The 25,800-nt window shown below is 39.3% G+C and overlaps 1 protein-coding gene across 3 annotated transcripts in view; it reads right to left on the bottom strand.

The window, feature by feature from the left end:
• Window positions 1-16,119: 16,119 nt before the first annotated feature.
• Window positions 16,120-25,800, bottom strand: part of LGR5 (leucine rich repeat containing G protein-coupled receptor 5) — a 141,794-nt gene continuing 132,113 nt past the window's right edge. For all 3 annotated transcript variants that reach the window (XM_004386449.1, XM_012558399.1, XM_012558400.1), the window contains 5 exons: window positions 23,970-24,041; window positions 23,021-23,146; window positions 21,310-21,455; window positions 19,527-19,604; window positions 16,120-17,204 (listed from right to left, as the gene is read on the bottom strand). In XM_004386449.1, the coding sequence (XP_004386506.1) occupies window positions 16,120-17,204; window positions 19,527-19,604; window positions 21,310-21,455; window positions 23,021-23,146; window positions 23,970-24,041 (1,507 nt within the window). The remainder of the gene's footprint in view (window positions 17,205-19,526; window positions 19,605-21,309; window positions 21,456-23,020; window positions 23,147-23,969; window positions 24,042-25,800) is intronic.

Here is a 25,800-nt window from a genome sequence, read left to right as displayed (position 1 = left end):
TATGCAGATGACAACCTTTCTTGCTGAAAGTGAAGAGGACTTGAAGCACTTACTGATGAAGATCAAAGACCACAGCCTTCAGTATGGCTTACACCTCAACACAAAGAAAACAGAAGTAGGAGGCCAGCGAAAAACAGGAAGACCCTTACCAAGATGGATTGACACAGTGGCTGCAACAGTGGGCCCAAGCATAACGATTGTGAGGATGGCGCACGACTGGGCAGTACTTTGTTCTGTTGTACATAGGATCACTGAGTTGGAAGCAGGTTGACAACACCTAACAACAACAACAAGCCTTGACTGCTGTGTGTGGTTCTGGATCTGCAGCATCAGGAACACCTAGAAGCTTGCTGGAGATAACAGAATCTCCAGCCCAACCCAGACCTACTGAATCAGAATCACATTGAAATTTGAGAGGCGCTGCTCTAGGATAGGGAGGGCTAGATAGAAATGCATAGATTTTCATTGTTTAAAGTGTTCCAAATCACTGGCACATCTATTTAAATGTCTGGAATACAGAAAGACTGCACTAACCACTTATCGACATCCTCATCAGTTCATCGTTCTGCTTCTGGTGATGATGTTGTTGGGTGCTGTGGAGGATTTTTGAATCATAGTGACCCCATGTGTCTTAGTCATCTAGTGCTGCTATAACAGAAATACCACAAGTGAGTGGCTATAACAATCAGAAATTTATTTTTTCATAGTTTAGGAGGCTAGAAGTCTGAATTCAGAGTGCTGGCTCTAGGGGAAGGCTCTGTCTCTGTCCGCTTTGGGGGAAGATCCTTGTCTCTTTTCAGCTTCTATTCCTAGGTTCCTTGGCAATCATGTGGTATGTATCTTCCCCTCCCTTTGCGCTTACTTGGTTGCTTAATCTGCTCTTTTATATGTCAAAAGAGATTGACTTAAAACACACCCTACACTAATGCTGCCTCCTTAACAAAGAACATCCACTCCCAAATGGAATTATAACCACAGGTATAGGGGTTAGGAGGAGCCCTGGCAGTGCAGTGGTTAAGAGCTCGGCTGCTAACCGAAAAGGTCGGCAGTTTGAACCCACCAGCCGCTCCTCAGGAGAAAGATGTGACAATCTGCTTCCATAAAGATTACAGCTTTGGAAGCTCTATGGGGCAGTTCTATTCTGTCCTATAGGATCACTGTGAGTCAGAATTGACTCAATGGCAGTGAATTTGGGTTATAGGGGTTAAGATTTACAACACATATTTTTGGGGTACACAATTCAATCCCTAACACCATGTGACAGAGTAGAACTGCCCCATAGGGTTTTCTAGTATGTAATTTTTATGGAAGCAGATAGCCAGGTCTTTTCTCCTGAGGAGCTCCTGGGTGGGTTTGAACCACCAACCTTTCAGTTAACAGCCAAGCACTTGACCATTACGCCACCAGGGCTCCTTCTGGTGATGTTGCCTTCTTAATCAGCTCTGTGTATCCTTGCTCTGTGGGGTCTCTATGTAACCCACCCACCCGCTCTACATTCCATTGTCCAGAAACTACCAAAATTGCAAAGACCATTTGTGTACAAGAACTATTGCTGCCCATCTCCACTAATTTTTTGCTGGGATAGATCCCTCCAGTCATACATGAAAAATATTTAAACTTCCCTCTGCATTACAAAGATATTCAGAGGAAAAATACACCAGAGATTATAGCAGGCAAAACTGACAGCACAGTGTTTTTTAAATAATTATAACAAGACAGCATATCAGGAAATCTCATTTTTCCATTGGGAAATAAAGCTATCTTAATGAAAAACAATGACAGTTTTGTCTACTTTAGATCAAAGACCCCTCCATATCCCCAAAGGGCCAATTCTGTTCTTGTTTGGACAAAGCCTTGGGTAAAAATCACAAGTTTTTCTTTGTTTTCCTTTCTTTTTTGTGGATTTTTCCTTATTGTTGCTTCCAATAAGCCTCTCATTGGTTAGTAAGTTTTGACCAAAATATCCAGTGAGATCTTTTTCTTACTATGGAATGGAAATTTAAAATTTGAGGATTTAATCGTATAAGTATCTGATATACATGAACAGCAACTCCTTCTAATGAAAATAAAACCTTTCCTGTAATATATCTCTGGTTTATTTTACTCTTTGTTAATATTTGGGTAATTAGAATGTGAACTTTGCTGATAAGTACAGTAAAATCTTGAATGAAATAGTGGCACAGCTAATATTCAAAGAACTTTTTCAGTTGACTTCCAAGTTTGCATGTATAGTTACATTTGAATGTGGACCTCTCTAATTGACAACTACCTCAAACCACATAATGAAGATGTGATGCAAGAAGAGTAAAGATCTTCAGGTTTCCCAAACTGCCCAACTCAGAATTATTTTCATGTCCCACTTTATGCTGGAAATAGCACTGTCTTTCAGATTGAGTCTTTATATACCAGACTAGTCTAAGTTGGTGTTGGTGAAGAATATTGAATATACCATGGACTGCCAAAAGAAGGAACGAATCTGTCTTGGAAGAAGTCCAGCCAGAATGCTCCTGAAAAGCAAGGATGTCAAGACTTCGTCTCACATTACTTTGGACATGCTATCAGGAGGGATCAGTCCCTGGAGAAGGGCATCATGCTTGGTAAAGTAGAGGGTCAGCAAAAAAGAGGAAGACCCTCAGTAAGATGTACTGACACAGTGGCTACAATAATGGGCTCAAGCATAGCAGTGATTGTGAGGATGGCTCAGGACTGGGCAGTGTTTCGTTCTGTTGTACATAGTTGCTAGGAGTCGTAACCGACTCGAATAGCCGACACCTAACAACTACAGTCTAAGTTGCCAGCATGTTTCAGTTAGAGTAAGAATGTTAGGAGGTAGAATGAGTCAGTAGATAATAGATTTTAACCCAATATATGCCTAAAAATCATTTCTGCTTTTTTTTTTTTTTAATTTTCAACTTGGTTTTACTTTTTTCTAACACCAGACTGTTCACGCACTCTCTCAAACCTCCTTCTGGGTCCTGGTCACTAGTATTAATTTCATGCCAATGGATCCCAGAAAAATGGTGGAGAAATGTGTTAGATGGTGTCTCCACAAAGTTTCACTGATACCCATATCCTGTCCCCATTCTCCTACCTCCCACCCTTCCACCTTTCCCCCTACCTCCCTATCCCACAAACAGAATTAATGGTTGCTTCAAGCCATGACCCTTTGTATATAGCTGAATGCAAATTTTACAAATATGTTTTATAGTTTATGTATCCTTTTCTTCTGTCTCCATCTTTTGAGCTTTGGAGGCAGGCAACAATGTGTCTTCAATTTAGTATAATTTAGCGACATTAGTAGACCTTAGTAGACCGGGTACTTCATGCCAGAGGCTGTACTAAGTACAAAGCATGCAAAGATGAATGAAACATAGCTCCTTTCCACAGTGCTTGACAAGGACAAAAATTAAGATTGAGCATTAACTATGTGTCAAGCACTGTTCTAAATGCTTCATAGACATTGCCTTGTTAATCCTTTTAGCAGTTGTATAATGTGGATATTTTATTACAATACGTATTTATGCTTTATTTTACTCATTTGATCTCTACAGTTAATTGGAAAGTTAACTTTGTTGACAAATGCCATACAAAGTGGTTATTAACCCCATTTTATAGATGAGTATTTTGAAGGATGGGGAGGTGAGACTTGCCCAAGGTCACACAATTATTAAGAGTTAGAGCTTGGATTTGAACCCAGGCCTTCTGGCTTCAGAATTTGAATGCTTAATCACTGTTACATTGCTCCTCAAACTTACCACTCAACGAATGTTTACTGAATAATGGAATTAATCTAACTTTGTGCTACATAAATTCTTCGCAGACAAATATAAACAAAGGATATAGATATTTACAGAGTTCTATAAATATTTCTCCTAGTCATTGCTCTAGTCATTTTCTCTCATTAAAAAAAAAAAAAAAATAAGAAAAATTCTCCTGTCTGCCTCCACTACTCTCCTTTTCTCTAGGCCCAGAATAACTACCTTTCTTTTCCTTTTGTTTCCTATTCTCTTTTCTTAGTAGTGATAGCTCAGCTTCCCCTTAAGACCTAACTCCTGTGGGCAGTATGGTAGGGTGCAGTGGTTCTCAAACTTGACCTTGTATCAGAATCACCTGGACGGTTTGTTAAAAGCCAGAATTTCTGATTCAGTAAGTGTGGGGTGGGGCCCAAGAATGTGAATTTCTAGCAAGTTCCTAGGGATTACGCTTTGAAACTCACAGTATAGTGGTTCTCAGAAAAGTCTCTGAGACCCAGCTTCACTGTTTACTTGGTGCATTATTTTAGGCAAGTTCACTAACTTCTGTGCCACAGCTTCCTCATCTATAAGATAGGGATGAAATGAGATCCACCTCATAGGCTTGTGTTCCCACTAAATGAGGTAATGTAGGTACAGCGCCTAACACACCACCTGCATCGATCAAATCCTCAGTAAACATTAACTATTCTCATGGGTAGTGGAATCCTCATGGCGCCGTGGATAAGAGCTTGGCTGCTAACCAAAAGGTCAGCAGTTCAAATCCACCAGCTGCTCCTTGGAAACCCTATGGGGCAGTTCTACTCTGTCCTATAGGGTGGCTATGAGTGGGAATCGACTCGATGGCAACAGGTATGTACTATAACCATTTTATGTAAATGCCAGTTTTGTTTTGGATATTGAATAAATATAATGAATATACTACACAAAATGAGTAACCATGTTTAAATGGGGGAGAAAACAATGATTTGTAGAGGGGTGTGTGTTTCATCGCTATATTTTCCTCCCTAGCCAATGGAACCTGTACTTGGGTTGGGGAGGGAGGACCAAAAGACCTTATCCAGGCACTTAAAAAAGATAATATGGCTGTATTTAAAAACATTTTGGAGGGGGGTGGACATTTTAGTTGGGGGAGGGTCTTGTTTGTGAAGGACAATAACAATGAAAATCCCCCAAGCTAGATCAAGTTCAAGAGTGTTTATTGAAAGGATACAACAAGCAACTTCCTGGACAACTAAGAACAACCAGACCACTCAAGGAATGGAAATTTCTGGGAAGTCCATCTTTCCTGGGGTTACTGGGCCTCTTCTAGTCATTTCTGCTTACTACACCATTTTTTTTTTTTTAATCTGAAGAACAGCTTTGTCTGCTTCCCAAAACTTAAACTTGCACATAATTTTTACTTCTCATGGTGTCAATGTCAGCCAAAATTCTGTTTGATTTTTCAGATCAAGCACTCTTCCCAGTGTAATCTTAGTGTCTTAATTCCAAATTCTTAGGAGAGAGAATCTGGTCTGGCTTGGGTCAAGTCCATAGGGGATTTGATAGGGTTTGTGGCTGGGGAGCAATTACAGATATGGAGACATGGATTGGACAAGTATCCTCCAAGCTGTCTCCCTTAGTAGGGAAAATCAAAATTAGTCACATTTACAAAACAGGCTAATCAAGCATTTACTATTCCCAGACCTTTCTAAAAGATCCTTGCCCATGGTCCCCTGCAGAGGGAAATGACTCTGGCTTATTCCCTAAGCATAATCAGGGTCTTGATCATGTGACCCTGAGTTCCCCCATCACCACCATGACTAATTGAATTAGAAAGGGTCATGTGACCAAGAGACAGCCTATCCCTAGTCTAGGCAGTGACCCCCAGATGGTCCAGTCACCAAAGCTCTGCCCCACAGAGACAACAATGATGAACAACATTCTTTCTAGGATGTGAAGGACTGGAAGATTCAGAGCTAGGCAAGGCACTTAGTAGTAGGTACAGTTCCTAACATTTCAAAATCTATCCTGAAGTACAATGCTGTCAGTGATAATATTCATACGCCTACAAGGAAGACCAGTTAACATGACTATTATTCAAATCTACTCACCAACCACTAAGGCCAAAGATGAAGAAATTGAAGATTTTTACCAACTTCTGCAGCCTGAAACTGATTGAACATGTAATCAAGATGCATTGATAACTAACGGTGGTTGGAATTCAAAAGTTGGAAACGAAGAAGGATCAGTAGTTGGAAAATGTGGCCTGGGCTATAGAAATGATGCCAGAGATCACGTGATAGAATTTTGCAAGATCAACAACATAAACAGTGACTATCATGTGGACCTCACCAGATGGAATACACAGGAATCAAATTGACAATATCTGTGAAAAGATATGATGGAAAAGCTCAATATCATCAGTCAGAACAAGGCCAGGGGCTGTCTGCGGAACAGATCACCAATTGCTCATATGAAAATTCAAATTGAAGCCAAAGAAAATTAGAACAAGTTCACAAGAGCCAAAGTGTGACCTTGAGTATATCCCACCTGAATTTAGAAACCATCTCAAAAACAGATTTGACCCATTGAATGCTAATGACCGAAGACCAGACAAGTTGTGGAATGACATCATGGGCATCACACATGAAGAAAACAAGAGGTCATTAAAAAGACAGGAAAGAAAGAAAAGAACAAAATGGATGTTAGAAGAGACTCTGAAAGTTGTTCTTGAACATTGAGTAGCTAAAACAAATGGAAGAAATGATGAAGTCAAAGAGCTGAACAGAAGATTTCAAAAGGCGGCTCGAGAAGACAAAGTAAAGTATTATAATGACATGTGCAAAGACTTGGAGTAAGAAAACCAAAAGGGAAGAAAGTGTTTGGCATTTCTCAAGCTGAAAGAACTGAATTAAAAATTCAAGCCTCAAGTTGCAATACTGAAGGATTCTATGGGCAAAATAATGAATGACTCAGGAAGCATCAAAAGAAGATGGAAGGAATGCAGTCATTGTACCAAAAAAAAAGTGGTTGATGTTCAACCATTTCAGGAGGTAGCATATAATCAAGAACCAATGGTACTGGAGGAAGAAGTTCAAGCTGCACTGAAGGCACTGGCGAAAAACAAGGCTCCAGGAATTGCTGGAATATCAGTTGAGATGTTTCAATGAACAGAAGCAGTGCTGGAAGTACTCACTTGTCTATGCTAAGATATTTGAAAGACAGCTACTGGGCTAACTGATTGGAAGAGATCCATATTTGTGCCCATTCCAAAGAAAGGTGATCAAACCAAATACAGAAATTATTGAACAATATCATTAATATCACAGAGAAGTAAAATTTTGCTAAAGATCATTCAAAAGCGATTTCATCAGCACATCAACAGGGAACTGCCAAAATTCAAGCTGGATTCAGAAGAAGATATGGAATAAGGGATATCATTGCTGATGTCAGATGGATACTGGCTGAAAGCAGAAAGATGTTTCCCTATGTTTCAATGACTATGCAAAGGCATTCAACTGATCATAACAAATTATGGACAACAAATTATGGGCAGCATTGCGAAGAATGGGAATTCCAGAACACTTAATCGTGGTAATGAGGAACCTGTACATAAGGGGATTCTGCATGGTTTAAAGTCAGAAAAGGTATGTGTCAGGTGTATGCTTTCACCATCTTATTCAATCCATATGCTGAGCAAATAATCTGAGAAGCTGGACTATATGAAGAAGAATGTGGCATCAGGATTGGAGGAAGGCTCATTAACAGCCTGCATTATGCAGATGACACAACCCTGCTTGCTGAGAGTGAAGAGGATTGAAGCACTTACTGATGAAGATCAAAGACCACAGCCTTCGGTATGGATTACACCTCAATATAAAGAAAACGAAAATCCTCACAAATGGACCAATAAGCAACATCTTGATAAACGGAGAAAAGCTTGAAGATTGAAGCTGTCATTTTACTTGGATCCATAATCAATGCCCATGGAAGCAGCAGTCAAGAAATCAAACGATGTACTGCATTTGGCAAATCTGCTTTAAAGTGTTGAAAAGCAAAGATACCACTTTGAGGACTAAGGTATGCCTGACCCAAGCCATGGTGTTTTCAATAGCCTCATATGCATGCAAAAGCTGGATAATGAATAAGGAAGACCAAAGAAGAATTTATGCCTTTGAATTATGGTGTTGGTGAAGAATATTGAATACACCGTTGTCTGCCAAAAGAACGAACAAATCTGTCTTGAAAGAAGTGCAGCCAGAATGCTCCTTAGAAGCAAGGATGGTGAGACTATGTCTCACATACTTTGGACATGTTATTAGGAGGGACCAGACCCTGGAGAAGGACATCATGCTTAGTAAAGTAGAGGGTCAGCGAAAAAGAGGAAGACCCTCAACTAGATGGATTGACACAGTGGCTGCAACAATGGGCTCAAGCATAACAAAGATTGTGAGGAAGGTGTAGGACTGAGCAGTGTTTTGTTCTCTTGTACATAGGATCACTATGAGTCAGAACTGACTTGATGACTGAAGCAAAGCAAAGAAAAACCCGGTCAGGAGCAAACGAGAAAGAAGGAAACCAAAGCTTCAGAGAAGAAACTAGTCTACAGGGCTGATAGCCTACATGAGCCACAGCCTCATTGTTTTAGTTATCTAGTGCTGCTGTAACAGAAATACCACAAGTGGATGGCTTTAACAAAGAGAAATTTATTCTCTCACAGTCTAGAAGGCTAGAAGTCAGAATTCAGGGTGCCAGTTCCAGGGGAAGACTTTCTCCCTCTGTCAGCTCTGGGGAGAGATCCTTGTTATCAATCTTCCCCTGGTCTAGGAGCTTCTCCTCTCAGGAACCCAGGTCCAAAGGACGTGCTCTGCTCCCGGCGCTGCTTTCTTGGTGGTATGAGGTCTTCCAGTCTCTCTTCTCACTTCTCTCTTTTATATCTCAAAAGAGATTGACTTAAGACACGACCTAATTGTGTAGATTGAGTCCTGCCTCATTAACATAACTGCCTGTAATCCTGCCTCATTAACATCATAGAGGTAGGATTTACAACACATAGGAAAATCACATCAGATGACAAAATGGTGGACAATCACACAATAGGGAATCATGGCCTAGCCAAGTTGACAAACATGTTGGGGGGACACAATTCAATCCATAACACTCATCTACCTTGAGACCAGAAGAACTAGATGGTGCCCGGTTACCACTACCAACTGTTCTGATCAGAGCCACAATAGATGGACCCTGATAGAATGGGAGAAAAATGCGGAACAAAATTCAAATTCTTAAGAAGCCCAGACTTACTGGGCCAGTTGAGACTAGAGGACTCCCTGAGACTATTGGCCAGAGATTCTCTTTAAACCTTGAACCTAAACTATCCCGAGGTCACCTTTTAATGAAATAGCAGATTGGCACACAAAATAAAGGATACTACCCGTGAGTACAGTGCTACGTTAAAAAAAAAAAAAAAAAACAGCTATATGAGTCCAAAAGGCCAACAATTATTCTAAAGCAAAGATGAGAAAATAAGGGGGCAGGGAAACTAGAGTATTGGAAATAGAATAACCAAAACACAATTAAAAAGAATATTAGCACATTGTGAAAAATGTAAGTAAGGTCGCTAAAAAATTTGTGTAGAAATTATCAAATAGGAACATAATCTGCTGGGTAAAGTTTCACTGAAAACAATAAAATATCACTTGAAAAAAAAGAAAAACTGGGTCACCATAATGGTGGGAGGTCCACAAACTTAAGGGGCAACAAGAGCACTCCATCCCTACTGTTGGGTTGAAGCCTTTCAGTTCTCCAACACCATGCCAAGGTCCTGAAGTCCAGTTTTATTGCCTCTGGACTCCCATGAGATACTTGTTTTTCTTGTTGTCACATGTGTTCTTCCAATAGCTCTCCATTCTCCCTAATTACTTATGATCAAAAGAATCTAACTAACCACAGTTTTTGAATATCTCCTCAGTTTTCCTATGTTTACAGCCTGAGTTGGAAAACGGGTAGAAAAAAGACAGGCAGGAAGCGGAGTGAGAGATAGACACACAAGGACTTCAAACAGCCAAAGGGAAAATCTGATGTGTGGTGTGTCATCTTTGCTAGTTTCTGTAACTTTGTACTATGACTCTCTGGCTTACTTGACTTTTACATGTCCCTCTTACTACCTGCAGAGAGACAGCAGCAGAAGGAGCAGACTTCAGAGCTGCTAAAACCTTAGAGAGTCTGTATTGTTTCATTAGTAGTTTGGGAAAGGATCAGAGACAGTCAGGATCTGGAGAAATTTAGGAACTTGCCTACTATTTCACAGCAGGTCTCTAAAAAGGTGCTTTAAATCCCAAATCTTTGTCCTTCATCATCACTGAATGGACTGATTGAATGCCCCCCACTTTTGACACAGAACTCTGTGCTCTAATCTTCAGGATATGATTGAAGTTCTCACTGTCTTCCCCAGCAACCTCCTGAACCTCTGAAATTCCTTCCAAGAAGATGAACACAAGAATTTATCTAAAACATTGGGAAATGGGAAGTTAGCAGTTACTTTATATAGCTTCTCAATCACAATAATAGAATTTCTTTGGTATTCAAGATCCCTGATGGTGAATCTTATTTAATTTGAGCCCAATTCTGTCTCTCTGAATTGTTCACCAATTGGTTCTAGTTCTCAGCTTACGCTGTGGCTACCTTTCAAGTGCTATTAAGTAAAACCTGTGTTTTAATCCTAGGTCCTCATCTCTGATTTTGGGGAATCACTTAACCCTCTGACTCGTAGTTTCTTCATCTGCAAAATGGCAAATCGTGACTTGCTCAACCCTTTGAGAAGAAGGAAAAGATAATAACCATTTATTGAATATTTACTATGTTCCAGGTACTGTGCTGAGAACTTTACACACACTGAAATACTAATGCTCCCAACTCCATGAGGCTGGTGGTATTATTCCCGTTTTACTGAGGAGAAAGTCGAGGCTGAGAAAAATTAAATACCTTGCCCAAAGATCACATAGCTAGTATTAGAACTTGGATTTGAACCCAAGTCTGTCTGGCAGTAATTCCAGGGTTTAAACATTTTACTTGTCAGCCTGCTATGAGCTGGTACTTAAGAAAGCATGTGGTAAATTTCAATTATTCATATATTCAAATGTTTTCCTTTAGCCACTTTTTCTCTAGGTGAAGCAGTCTCATTTTCTTCAACCATTCTTTCATGGGGTATCATTTCTCTATCCCACACCTTTTGGGTCACTGTCCACATGGATTAGCATGTTTTCAACCTCCCTCTGAAAATGAAGTAGCTAGAAGAGAAAGCTGTGTTCTAATAAGGCTGGAGTTGGAAAACCATATTCCACAATGCTTCTCCAGCTCACCGCATGTATTTTCTACCAGTTTCTTCTAATCCAGACAAGCTAAAGCTTGTTGTCATTCTACCCAGTAGGCTTCAGGAGTCAGGCTTGCTGGAACTTGTATTTGAGATGAATAAGGCAGCGTAGAACTGGAGTTTAACAACTTTAGAAACGTTATATGAAGGACATTGAAATGGGGGTGTGCTTGCAGAGCCCCTCACCACCTCACCTTCAAGGAAAAGCTAGCATAACCTAAGTGTATTTTAGGGCTTCTGTGGCCTGACAGAACACTGTAGTGTTTAGTGGCCTGGAGGGTGACGGTCTCTTTTATCTGCATAGTTGAACTGTAAAATAAAATTTCCAAATGCTGAAGAGCATGAATGGAGCTAGTATGGCCACAATGAGCCTCTATTTATATAGGACTTATTCTCATGCTGGTTAACGGGCCCCTGGGCTAAATGTAATGATAAGATTAACAAAAGAAAGAGGACATTGTTATTTTTTCAGATGTCAGAGCTTTTCTGGTTCTAAAAGAACAGAGCGTTGCTAATTTTATTTCCTTTTACTATCTTGTTTTTAATTTTTTTGGCCAAACTAAATGAAAAGTTGCTGTCTATGTCGTATGAGAATGGTTTTCTCTTCCTCAGTAACAGTTGTGAGAAAAAATTACATGCAATAACAGCCACCTAATATATATTTTGAGCCCTGGTGGTGCAGTGGTTAAGAGCTCAGCTGCTAACCAAAATGTTGGCAGTTCGAATCCACCAGCCGCTTCTTGGAAACCCTACGGGGCAGTGCTATTCTGTCCTATAGGGTCGCTATGAGTCGGAATTTACTTGACAGCAATGGGTTTGGTGTTTTTCTTTTTTTAAATATGTTTTTCAATTAAAATGTCATTCAAAACAGTTTGTTGTAGGCAACAGATATGAACGGAGGGAATGGAAGAGTGACAGACTAAAAATGATGAATTTTATTGATGTAACTGGTTGAGCTCTAGAGTAAGGGTGGTTCCAATGAGGTCTGTTCCAGTGGAGCCTTCCCAGAGAGATTTTTCCTAAACTCTGCATCTACAATAACAGATCTAAAGTACAACTAAAGCACACCAGTCATTCCTCTTCACACTATTCAGCTTCATTTCCTTCATTCATGTTTCTATCAAATATTTCCTTTTTTATGTTTGCTTGTTGTCTATCTCTTTTCCACTGGAATGCAAATTCCAGACCCTGTTTTTGTCACCCCTGGTGCATAGAACACTGTACATTGTAGTTGTTGTTAGGTACCACTGAGTTGGTTTCAACTCATAGCAACCCCATATGATACAGTAAAACTGTCCCATAGGGTTTTCTAGGCTGTAATCTTTCCCCCACAGAGCTGCTGGGTAGGTTTGAACCAACAACCTTCTGGCTACCTGCCAAGCATTTAACCATTGTTCCACCAGGGGTCCTCCTGCACATAGCAGGCACACAATATTTGTTGAATAAATGAATGAATGAATGAATGAATATATGTTTGAAAACAGAATTGCTAACCACTTACTCTAGGCTAGCCCGTTAGTTTGTTCTTTTCTTTTGTTTGTTTTTGCTATTGTTCAGACTGTCAACATTCATTACAGCTTTTCCGCTTCTTACTGTAGATTTATCTGTGGATGTAATTTCAATTCTTTCTGACTATACTGTATTATAGTGGAGGACATTTATCAGACCCTTACTAGAGCAGTGTTTGGTATGAGGTGTATTATAACTAGTGTTTTGCTAATAAAGTCACAAAACTTATGGATTTATTTTTAAAGAAAAAAATTAGAGCAGACTTAATTGTTTTTTTAAAACAAATATGTCACTGACTTGTATTTTCTTGAGTGGAAGAGAAAGGGGTGTGCTGCCAGGACTTATAACTCCTAACTTTGGCTACCCAAAAAAAAGGACTGAGATCCATTATTCTAGAGTCAATTGTTAAAAATCTGCTGCCTAGTCTAGGAGGATTGAAATTGTATTATAGCTTTTGTGTTGATGGAAGACAAGCCAAGTATGGACTGCACAGCAGGATCCCATGGGATCCTGTTAACAAGGTTTAGGTTGAAGCATGTGGTTCAGGTCTGATGGGTGGGTGGAAAACTCAGTGCCATGTACTCTGGCGGCGGAGTGGGGTGCTCTGTAAATACAAGTTGATCTTATTAATAATGTGGGCCTCTTACCAGTACTTGAGGGGATTTGTTTTGCAACCCATACAGGGAGAGCAGGAACCACTGCTGAAGCTGGTTGGGTCTGGCTCAGTCATAAGACTTGGGCTTGTAGCATAGGCCCAGGTGTTTAGAAAAATCAGTGTATATCTTTGTGTTCTGGGAATCACATGTTCTCATGTTTTGGCTTTGGCATAGTCACAAAATGTGTTTCCTTTAAAGGAGAAATTTATAGAAGACTCATGTTCACATTGAATAATTTTAAGATTGATTTGTAATTTATACATTTCTTTCTAATCGCAGATTTTTTCTTACATTGTAAAAGAACTTTGGGACCAGTGTAAGTTCTGGCTACAAAATCCAAACTACCACCAGGGACAATAAACTACAACAATGTTTGTCATGGATTGAATTATGTCCCCCCAAAAATGTGTGTATCAGTTTGGCTGGGCCATGATTCCAGGTATTGTGTGATTTTTCTGTATGTTGTAAATCCTGCCTCTATGATGTTAATGAGGGAGGATGGGAGGCAGTTGTGTTACTGAGGCAGGACTCATTCTACAGATTGAATTGTATCCTGAGGCAATCTCTTGAGATATAAAAGAGAGACGTGATCAGAGAGACATGGGGACCTCATACCATCAAGAAAGCAGTGCCAGGAGCAGAGCGTGTCTTTTGGACCTGGGATCCCTGCGCGGAGAAGCTCTTAGTCCGGGGGAACACTGATGAGAAGAAGGCCAACAGAAAGAGAAAGCCTCCTCCTGGAGGCAACGCCCTGAATTTGGACTTTTAGCCTAGTTTACTGTGAAGAAACAAATTTCTCTTTGTTAAAGCCATCCACCTGTGGTAGTTCTGTTGTAGTAGCACCAGATGACTAAGACAATGTTGTAACAACATGGCTTACTAGCCCTTGTTAAAAACAATCTGGGAGTTGGTAGATGTTTTGATTTGTTCTTGTGAAAGATTTATTTTACAAATAATTCAAAATATCTAAAGTACTGAAGGGCAAGTATGTAGCAAATGTACTTACATGCCAAAAATTAAAAACATTTAGGATACTATTGTGGGCTCAATAATAGACTTGAAAATATTTTGTTTCAGATTCACATATTTTATTACAAATTTATTTTATTTCGTACCCAGTAGAAAAGCAAGTTTGGAATCTATTTACAAGTACTATACATTTACATGTATTATATACAGTTCATGAATTTAAAGAAAATGGACAGAGAAATGCAATATATATGGAAGAATATGCCACTGTACACAGTTTCATATCATGGTCCTTAGTGTTATTGAATCTTTACTGTAGTAATAAATACATTTCTATATTTACAAATCTTATAAAACATCTCATAAATGTATTTCAATTCCAAGTTAAAACATCTGGTCAAAATAAACATGCTTATATAAAAATAAATCTACCTAACAGCCTTTTGGTTCGGATGTATTGAAGCTAATGTAGGATAATAGAAGCTACAAAATAACTCATCAACTTTTAATGTTTAATAATTTTGCCTTTTAAAATATCTAACACATGTATTAAATATGGAATAAGCAGAGAACTAATGTTCCTGACATCAAGTGAGTTGATCCAGAGAGAACACAGCTAAATAAACAGGATAATATGTTACCAAGTCTCTGCTGAGTCCAAAGTGGTGTCAGACATAACTGTTAGAGCTACTAGAAATACACCTATAAGGAGTCATGTCAGTAAATTTATACCATTTCTGCATTTGATCATTAGCTTAAGATGCACAGTAGTTTGAATCAACTGATGAAACCTCCTGCAAAAAAATGTGTACTCAAAAAAAAAAAAAATTTCAGATTGCTTACCATATTTTTCCCTAGGCATGTCCATTGCCGGCAATGGACTTTTATTCTGAGCCCTGGGCACCTACGAGTTAAAAATGAATTAGACAAGGCAAAACTCACTTGTGCATGATTGCTTTCATGGTAATTTAAGAATTTAAGTTTATTTTCATTTCAAAATATTTGTAAGCAGGTTTATTCCACTAAGAGTGGAACCATCTAGTACTGATACACAAAAAGTATCTCTAAAAAATGACCTGAATAATTAATAATTATTAACAATTCCTTACGTTATCCATCCAGGGGCATTGGTGACCAGAAAGGATCCTGTCTGAGGAAAGGCAAAACCAAAAAAACCAAACCCGTTGCCCTCAAGTCAATTCCGACTCATAGTGACCTTTATAGGACAGAGCAGAACTGCTCCATAGGGTTTCCAAGACTGTAAATCTTTATGGCAGCAGACTACCACATCTTTCTCCCATGGATCATCTGGTGGGTTCAAACTGCCAATCTTTTGGTTAGCAGCTAACCACTGTGCCACCAGTGCTCACGGAGGAAAGGCAAAAGAGGACTAAAACAACTCCACTTGGTTATTAAAATGAAATCCTCTAGGTCACAATCTTTGCTTAGTAATGGAAGTCATTTAAAACCCTCATTTTTCTGATGCTTCAAGAATCTCTTAAGGAGTTTTTAGGTTTAAATAAACCCATTTTTGTGAGGAAGTACTTGTTTTTCTTTTTTCCAAGCCACTAGATTGATGTAGTTTAAAGAGCATTCACTTAAAATCATGGGAATCTTTTTTGAAGAACATTTCAATCTGCTTTTTTGATCTGGGCTCACGTAAGTAGTGTGAATGATCTATCTCTTAACTGAACTAGTTATATGAGCAGCATTTAGATTTATTTTTCACTCTCAAGTATCAATAGGTTTTCAGCTTTTTCACACTGAGAGATTTTATTATTAAGTTTAAACTCAGTTCTTCTTAGCTACTGCTCCTGATGTACTCAATCTCACATTTTTAGGGTTTTCAATTTTTGAAAACTTTTTCCTCTCATCTTAATTAGAGACACGGGACAAAAGGCACTGATGAAAGATGACAGCTTTCAGTCATTGGGTAAGCTGACGATGACACGGAATTGGAAGGCAGGTCGTAGGCTATGCTGGCGCTGGTAAAGGTTACCAAGGCTTGGGTTGAATCACAGGACTGCTTCTCGACATCATCAGAGTTAACAGACAAGAGGCTTGAATGTTTTGATCTTGTCCAAAAGTGGGTTTGCTTTCCCAGGCTCCCCAGATCCTCCTTAAAATGTGGATTGAAGAGGATGTAGAGAAGGGGATTGAGACACCCAGGAAGTGGGACAATCACCAGAAGGATAAACTTAATTACTTCGGGACTGATAAACGTGAGGTTTAGTAAAGAGGAGAAGGACAAGAAGGCCACAGGGCAGTAAAGGATACAGTTGGTGAAGAGTAATAGAGCAATGTGCTTCACCATTGAACAGTCCCAAATATTCTCCAGGTCTCCCTTTTCCAAACTGCAGTAGAGCTTGGTGTAGGCAACAGTCATCATAAGGAAGCAAAGGGAGTTGAGCAAGACCAGAGCAACCGTGTAGCCTGTGGTGCTGGGCTCCCCAAAGGGCAGGGGCAGGCAGAGAGGGGAGGCGCTGTACTCACTGCTGCCCAGCAGGGGCACTGTGGCAATGATCAGGGCCAGCATGAGGCAGAGCAAAATGACTGCTTTCAGACTGGAAAAAGTTTTTGTTTCAAATTTTGCAGAACATTTCACTGAGAAACCACGCTCCAGGGCTGCCAGAGTAAGCAGGAAAACAGATGACTCTGAAGCAAAAATGGACAGAAAACCGATGACTTGGCAACCGACCCCCTTCTCCCACCATGCACCATATTGTGCAAAGCTGCCAAAAGTGAATGCATCCACACCAGCCAGCACAGCACTGGAGACCCCCATGAGCATGTTCACCACTGCTATCAAACCAATTAGCAGTTTTATGGAGGAAATATACAGACGGGATCTGAAGACTGTTGAAGTCACCAAGGCATTGCAAGTAAGTGCCAAAACTGCTATGGTCCAGACTCCGAGTCGGATCAGCCAGCTACCAAACAGGTGTTCACAGGGTTTGAAGGGACCTAAAAGTTCAAGAAAGAAAAAGAATGTATCAAATTAGGGTTTATAACGTTTGCCAAATTACTTTTTTGTTTTTCTTATTAGGCACCAGGAGATAAAGGCCAATAATGACCATAGTAACACATAGTGCTCATGAGACACTTTCACTCTCTCAAACCGCTGTTGTCAGTTCGTATATTCTGCAGAACTGATGGGGATGGACACACCAGGGTGTCATATTTCCAGGTTATCCATGGAGGAATGGAGATGGGGGATTTAAATTGCTTGACTAAGGTCCCCAGAATACAGTGTGGGGCCAAGTAAAAAGCCAGATCTTCTGAACTTCCCATTATATTTTTTAGAATGCTTCAAAAAAGTTCCACAGGCAGAGAAAGAGAACCCCAGGGAAATGCTCTGTAATATTAGAAAAGTATGGGTAGTTTGGAGGTGCATTTCATGAAAATCTAATCTTAGTTGTAGATCAACATTTGATGTTTGGGAGAAAGGAACAAACTAATTGTTGAAAATAAATATCAACCCTTCCCAAAGCAAAAAAAAAAAAAAAAACCCAAACCTGTTGCAGAAGAGTTGATTCTGACTCATGGTGACCCCATGTGTTACAGAGTAGAACTGCTCTATAGTGTTTTCTTGGTTGTAATCTTTATGTAAGTAAATTGCCAAGCCTTTCTTCACAGTGCTGCTGGGTGAGTTCGAACCACCAACCTTTATATTAGTTGTTGTTAGGTGCCCTTGAGTCGTTTCCAACTCATAGTGACCCTATGTACAACATAATGAAACACTGCACTGTCCTTCGCCATCCTCTCAATTGTTGCTATGTTTGAGCCCATCATTGCAGCCACTGTGTCAATCCATCTCGTTGATGGTCTTCCTCTTTTTTGCTGACCCTCTACTTTACTAAGCATGATGTCCTTCTCCAGTGACTGGTCCCCCTGATAACATGTCCAAAGTATGTGAGATGAAGTCTTGCCATCCTTGCTTCTAAGGAGCACTCTGGCTATACTTCTTCCAAGACAGACTTGTTCATGGTACAGTCAATTTTCTTCGCTAATGCCATAATTCAAAGGTATCAATTCTTCTTCAGTCTTCCTTATTCATTGTCCAGCTTCTGCATCCATATGAGGCAATTAAAAATACCATGGCTTGGGTCAGATGCACCTTAGTCCTCAAAGTGACATCTTTGCTTTTCAACACTTTAAAGAGATCTTTTGCAGCATATTTACCCAATGCAATGTGTGGTTTGATTGCCTGAGTGCTGCTTCTATGGGCGTTGATTGTGGATCCAAGTAAAATGAAATCCTTGACAATGTCAATCCTTTCTCCATTTATCATGATGTTGCTTATTGGTCCAGTTGTGAGGATTTTTGTTTTCTTTATGTTGAGGTGTAATCCATAGTGAAGGCTGTGGTCTTTGATCTTCATCAGTAAGTGCTTCAAGTCCTCTTCACTTTCAGCAAGCAAGGTTCTTCTGCATATCACAGGTTGTTAATGAGTCTTCCTCCAATCCTGATGTTTCATTGTTATTCTTCATTGTTAGTAGTTGAGTTGCAAAAATGTTTATGCCACCCACGGACCATCAACCCTTCCCAGCTATCTTTTTTTCATTTGGCCCATCCAGCTTCTGGGAGTGGGACAAACAATTAGACAAATTAAATATCTTTTTTTTTTAATTGTGGTAAATATATATGTAACAAAACATTTACCATTTCAACAATCTTCACATATATGTTCAGTGACATTAATGATGTTTATTATGTTCAACCTCAATATATTTTTTTTTATTTATCTGTACAAACCATTGTTTGCTTTCACCAAATGAATATTTATATAGAAGACAAATCACTTCCAAAAAAAAAAAAAAAATCAGTGATTGTACTATCACATATTATTTCAGGCTAAATTGCTAATAACTTCATAAATATTATCAAACCAAACCTGTTGCTGTTGAGTCAATTCTGACTCATAGTGACCCTACAGGACAGAGTAGAACTGCCCCCACAGAGTTTCCAAGGAGCAGCCGGTGGATTCAAACTGCCAACCTTTTGGTTATAAGCCAAGCTCTTAACCACTACGCCACCAGTGCTCCATGCTTGATTCTTTGGTTTCCATCAACCCAAATCAAAAAATCTCTCACACAAATCCATTTATGAATGGAGAACATCTCCAGGGAATGAACATTTCTATTTTACAGGTCTCCATGGGGAGGGATAATGATGAGCCACAAAGGTGCTCCAGACTTTGCTTTAAAGTGTTGCTGCAATGTTATTGATGGCCCTGGAAACCATGGTGGGTACTGCTGCTGTGGCAGTTTTGATTGCCTTTCTTACCTGGGGAAGGTGAGCACTGTGCCGAATGAAGGGCTTTCAGGTCTTCCTCAAAGTCAAACAGGAAGTCTTCAAGGTCATCTGCAGGAATAAGAAGTCTTGGAATGATTAGTTCTGCCTCACTTTTTGGAGGGACTAAATACTAGGGCGGTGAGGCCTTGATTGCCTTTGAGACATGAACTGTCACACAGGGAAGTGAAGGCCAGACATTCCACTTTTCCCTGGGCTTTGGCTTTCTTGAAAGTCTATTATGAAGTTGCCTTTGGATGTTTTACTGCAACTATTATGTGACATTCTATTCCAGCAGGACTAGAGATGAGGGAGAGTGACCCCAGGCTCTGGGTCATCACATCTAACCTCTCTCATTCTGTTCTTGCTCCTTGAAGCTCACATTGGCCCCAGATTGAACTGACCTAAATTAAAGAGAAGATGTGAGCCTCTCCATACAATGGAGGAAATGCCTTATCCAGTTTTCTGACACTTTACATAGCCAGATGTTCTAGGGTGTATTCTCTGAGCACAAGTGGGAAAATCAGGTAAAGTATCAGTCTTTCCTGGGGAACTTCTGCATAACAGACGACAAATCAAGTAATTGCTTGAAGTCTTGAGCCTTGGTTAGTTATCCATGATATAGAAGTTTCCTGATCTAACATACTTTCCCAAAGATTCTGATTTAATTGCTTTGGTGTGGGGCTTGAGCATCAGTATTTTATAAATACTTCCATGTGATTCTATTTTGTGGGCTGAGGTTGAGAATCATGGCTCTTCCATATCAGGTCCATGAAGGTCCCTGATGTTCACTGTGTACCCTCAAGGCCTAGAACACTGTCTGGCACATAATAGGTACTCCAATTGCTTGTTTTTAGGTTTTTCTTTGTAGTAAACAAATGTAGTAGAAGTCGTTGGTGAGACAGGAAATGTAAAAACTAAAGCAAGAACAAGAGCAAGACACATGCTGTGGCCTAAAACAAAAAACCAAGGGCCAAAATGTCAGCTCCTTAAACTGATATGTGTGCAGGAAGAAATGTTCGGTGGTCTGTACGCAGACTGAATCATATTAGCTTGGGAATTGACAAATGATTACAGCCCAATGGATGAAAAGCAAGCCTGTTTAGATCTTGTGCGAACTTGCAAGGTTGGCAGGGAAGGGGAGGGGTGTCTGCCAGAGCACCTCCTCATTACCACAGGTGTGGTTTGAGGTGCATTGCCGTCTATTTAAGTAATGTCTTACTTCAAGGAAAGCCATAGTGCTTTACAGACATTCTCTCATTTCACCTTCCTGAAAGATGCCCCTGTAGGGGGTGAAAGGGGAGAATGTTTTTGAATTAGTTGGATCAGAAGTTGGATTCTTAAGCCCTTCTGCTGAAATAGGGAGACATCTAAAATGCCTATATCCTCCACTCTCCTAGGCCATAAGAATAAAAATGGGTTTTATCTTCTGTAGAAGAAGGTTCAGAAACATGTCTAAAAATGGTATCCACTGGGATGAGGCTCTTTTAAAAGTTTATGGAAATAATGATATCACTATCAGTAATTACCTCTGAGGACAATACATGCTCAGGTGGAATCTAGATCTAAATATGTGTATTAAGAACTCACTCACAGGAAAGTTTAACAAGGAATCCTGAGGGAGCGTTCTTCTCTGGGATTCTTTAAAAAATGGGGTTAATTCTCAGATTGCTGGAGTGGTTACACAGGGACTTGTCCAGAGTTCAGATGATCTGTCTGATGACTTTTCATGACCCTTCCAGTCACAATTCCATTACCATGACACAGGAGGTCTTACCTTGAACATGAAACAGTCCAGCATCTTTCTTATGAAGGTCGTCTACAGTGTTGTTGTCACCTTTATTCCACTGATTAGAAATTTTATAGACATTCTCACATATACCAAATGCACAGCACTGGTAAGCATAAGGCATTTCTATAACCCTTTAAATGAACAAAAACAAAACAAAAAACACACACTTAAAGAAATGGGTCATTAAATATAATGTTCATCTTCTTTGACCCAATAATTCTACCTTTGGAGATTTTAGCCTAAATAAATAATCAAAACATAAGCTATGTAAATAAAGATGTTCATTACCATGCTATTCATAACAACAGTGGAGTTAATGAAAATGATTGCTAGGAAATGTTGATAACTGTTGAAGTTATATGATGAGTATATTACATTATTTTCTCTACTTTTGTGTATGTTTGAAAATTTACATATTAAAAGGTTAAAAAATGATTGCTAGGAAAATTGTAGTGACATAGAAAGCGCTTACGACATAATTTCAATTATATACACGCTGTATACACTGTGATTCTAATAATTAAAAATATATTGGAAACAAAGTCTAGAAAGAAATAGTATAAAAAAGTTGTTTGGGGGCGCATTTTAAGATTTTTTTTTTCCTCTCTTCTACTTTCCAAAATCTCTTTTAAGGTTATATTACTTTCATGGTTTTGCCCATGGAAGCAGCAGTCCAGAAATCAAAGGACGTGTTGCACTGGGCAAATCTGCTGCAAAAGACCTCTTTAAAGTGTTAAAAAGCAAAGATGTTACTGTGAAGACTAAGGTGTGCTTGACTCAAACCATGGTATTTTCAATCGCCTCATATGCATGTGAAAGCTGGACAATGAATAAGGAAGACCAAAGAAGAACTGACGCCTTTGAATTATGGTACTGGCAGAGAATATTGAATATACCATGGACTGCCAGAAGAATGAACAAATCTGTCTTGGAACAAGTACAGCCAGAATGCTCCTTACAAGCCAGGATGGTGAGACTTCGTCTCACATATTTTGGACATGTTATCAGGAAGGACTAATCTCTGGAGAAGGACATCATGCTTGGTAAAGTAGAGGGTCAGTGAAAAAGAGGAACACCCTCAATGAGACGGATTGACATAATGGCTGCAACATTGAACTCAAGCATAATTGTGAGGATGGTGCAGGACCGGGCAGTGTTTCATTCTGTTGTACATAGGGCTGCTATGAGTTAGAACTGACTCGACGGCACCTAACAACAACAACATATCTTTTTTTTTAAAAAAAAAAAAGTATTTCAAGGGACTTCTTTATCAATAATAACCATAACAGGTTTTAAAGAGCATTACTTTCTCAAACAATATGAATTTAGTACATTTTGTTAGAACATATACACATGCTAGATGAATTAGAAATTGTAAAAAGGAGTACAATAATGTTATAGTGTTATTTGATTACATGCTCTAGTTTATATCCTATGGATCAATGGTTTTCAAACTCTTTCCATGAACTCTGTGATTCCGGGAGGCATCTTTGAGAAAGAAAAGAAATGTGGTCAGGAAGACACATTCTCTCACTTCAGTGCTTGTCCTAACAATGCCCCAGGGGTGGCGGACTTGAGGGCATGAAATGCAATTCAAAAGAGTTCCATGACCTCATAAATTTAGAAAACCACTATAACACGTCTATTATTTCACATGACCACAAATGTATCTTATTAGTTTTAATGACAAACTCACTTGAGTTCTGGAAAGCTTTCAGATGATATCAAGCTCTGTAAGGCATGATTTCCTGTTAATTTTAAGTGAGTTAAACCATGTAACCCAGTTACAGGAAAAGATGACAGGCGGTTGGACGATAGGTCCCTGCAAAACATCAAACAACAATCAGCTTTTAGTCTGTGTTAGCATAAAACATTTATGTTAAAAAAGCAACCTAAAGATGATTAAACTGCTCAGTAAAAACTTCTAAGCAGGGTTCTTACTCTTTATGGTAAAAGTAGCCATTTTTGTTTTAGCTCCTGATAAATTTTCTATTGACAATCAGAATTGTAAGGGGGAAATGCTTTAACTGCACCCAAATTGTAATTTTTATATTCAACTTCATTTTGCCGGGTAGAGACATTTAAAAGCAAGTGGAAGGTGCTATATTTAGTTTGAAAAGTGGTGTTGCCTTTAGGTTGGGGTGGAGAAAAAAGAGGCAACGGGTTTATTTTCTTCTTTCTCCCTTCTTTTTTTAACTTCTCTGTCTGATCAACCCCTTTTTTTCTCTATTAGATGAGGGGGATGGTGGGAGGAAGCAGTAAGAGATGGGAAGAGGAAAGAAAACTAAAAAGGAACAGTATGGTTTTCTATCAGTCAGGATGGCAAAGAATAAAGTGAATGTCCTCCAGAACTGAATTGACATCTTATTCTAGCTCTTCCACCTGATTACTCAGCACAAATGGAAAATTTCACTTGAATAATCAGAACCAGCTGTTACTCAGAACTTCCGTGATATACTTAAGGGCCCAAACGGCTTTGGAGGGGCAGGGGAGCTCCTCCCTGGCTCCGAGGGGGCTTTAATGGGGACATGGAGGGTCTGGCAATCTGTGCATCGCAGGCTTTTTCAGCAAAAACAACGTTTTTATTAACTAGAGGGTCCCTAGTTATTAAAAGTCATGCCATAAACAAGTAATGAAGTACTCACAGTTTTATTAGAGATGGCAAAGTAGAAAATGCATTGGAGTGAATAATAGCAATTTTGTTCCAAGCTAAATTTCTATTTAAAAAAAAAAAAGGCAAATGAGAGAGTTACATACGAAAAGAAAAACGTGAGAAGTTTTACCATATACATTCATTTTTCTACCAAAATTTAATTTCTGTTCAGAACAGGAACAATTAGCTCATTAAATAAATCGTCCTTCAGATAAAGGTATTGATGGAATAAAATAACTGAAGAGAGAAATTTAAATCAACCTTGTTGAAAGCAGTCAAGAAAAAAAAATCATCGTTCAGATGGATATTTTAGTTTTTACTTTTTTCTTGCAAAAAGTCGACTTTTAACATGGTTATAACATTTTATTACCACATTTCTAAGATGAGTGGGGTTAGGGGAGTGGGAAGAGACAGGAATTTCTGAGGCTTTTCTTCTGACAAGCAAGTAAGTTTTAAATTATAAAATGTCCCTGGATGTCTAATGAAACTCAGCGAGAATTTGTGCACATCACCCATAGATGTCAGGCCTCGAGACGAACACAAGACGCTTTCAGGAACCTTCCCAGTAAAGAAGACCAACATGTAAATTCTTAATGAATAAAAGAGGAACTAATGTGTTAGAAACAAAATCATTTGTTAGCAAAGAAAAACTACAATTTATGATGAAATAAAATTCACTTGCCTCCCCTCCCCAAAACATAATGAAATATAGACAATTTAGCAGGAATAAAAACTTCTGCAATAACTTTTATAGATAATTAGCAAGAATAAGAACTTCCACATTTTAATAAAAGAACTATGAATTTACGATTTGCATTTTTAAAATGCCTAGCAAATGTTGTTGCTGTTGTATGCCGTTTAGTCGATCCTGACTCATAGAGACCCTATAGAATAGAGTAGAACTGCCCCATAGGGTTTCCAAGGAGTGGCTGGTGGATTTGAACCACCAAGCTTTTGGTTAGCAGCGTGAGTTCTTAACCACTATGCCACCAGGGCTCCAAATAGGTGGTGCAAATGGTTAATATGCTCTGCTGCTAACTGAAAGTTTGGAGGTACGAGTCCACCCTGAGGTGCCTTGGAAGAAAGGCCTGGCAATCTGCTTCCAAAAAAACCAGCCACTGAAAACACTGTGGAGTACAGTTCTACTCTGACACACATGGGGTTGCCATGAGTCAGCATCAGCTGGAAAGCAACTGGCTTAATATATAGGTATTTGAAGAAATTTAAAGTGATCATAGTCAAATTTTCTCAAGTGCAGATAAATTGTTTATTTATGATATTGGGACCCTGAGTTACCCTGGGTAAATGATATTTACAGAATAGTCACATTCTCATTTGAAAGGGTCCCTAAATGAAGGAAACCAGAAGCCTTTTCATTTTGCCTCTTTCACTGATCCCAGAACAGAAGAACATTCCAGCTAACAAGGGGAGGAAAAGGCATGGAAAGGGTGGGAAAGCTAGCAATGGTGATGGGGATTTGGGTAATACAGTGAGGAGGAAACTGTCTTCTATTGAGCTACTCATAAAATATGCATCCACTGAGATGAGCAAATAATACCATCAGTCAAAGACTCTTGGTGGTTTTAAGTAAAACATGGTGCCCTGGTCAGCTTCATAGAGAGGAATATCTCCAATGTAGGCCAAGTCCTGTTGTGGGGCTTTATAGCAATTTGACTGGGTTTTAAGTAAATATGTGAGAATTTATATATTCAAAGGACTGTAATTCTTTTCTAATTTGTGAGCCCATGTGCTGGAATCTTCCCAGCAGCCTGTTTCGTGCCCAGGGGCTGACCCTGCTGGCTGCATCCCAGGGTTCTGGCTGC

The sequence above is a fragment of the Trichechus manatus genome, unplaced genomic scaffold (genome assembly GCF_000243295.1).
Source record: "Trichechus manatus latirostris isolate Lorelei unplaced genomic scaffold, TriManLat1.0 scaffold00164, whole genome shotgun sequence".
Lineage (NCBI taxonomy): Eukaryota > Metazoa > Chordata > Mammalia > Sirenia > Trichechidae > Trichechus > Trichechus manatus.
Note: the sequence above shows the minus strand (reverse complement) of the source record. Positions and strands in the feature narration are given on the sequence as shown.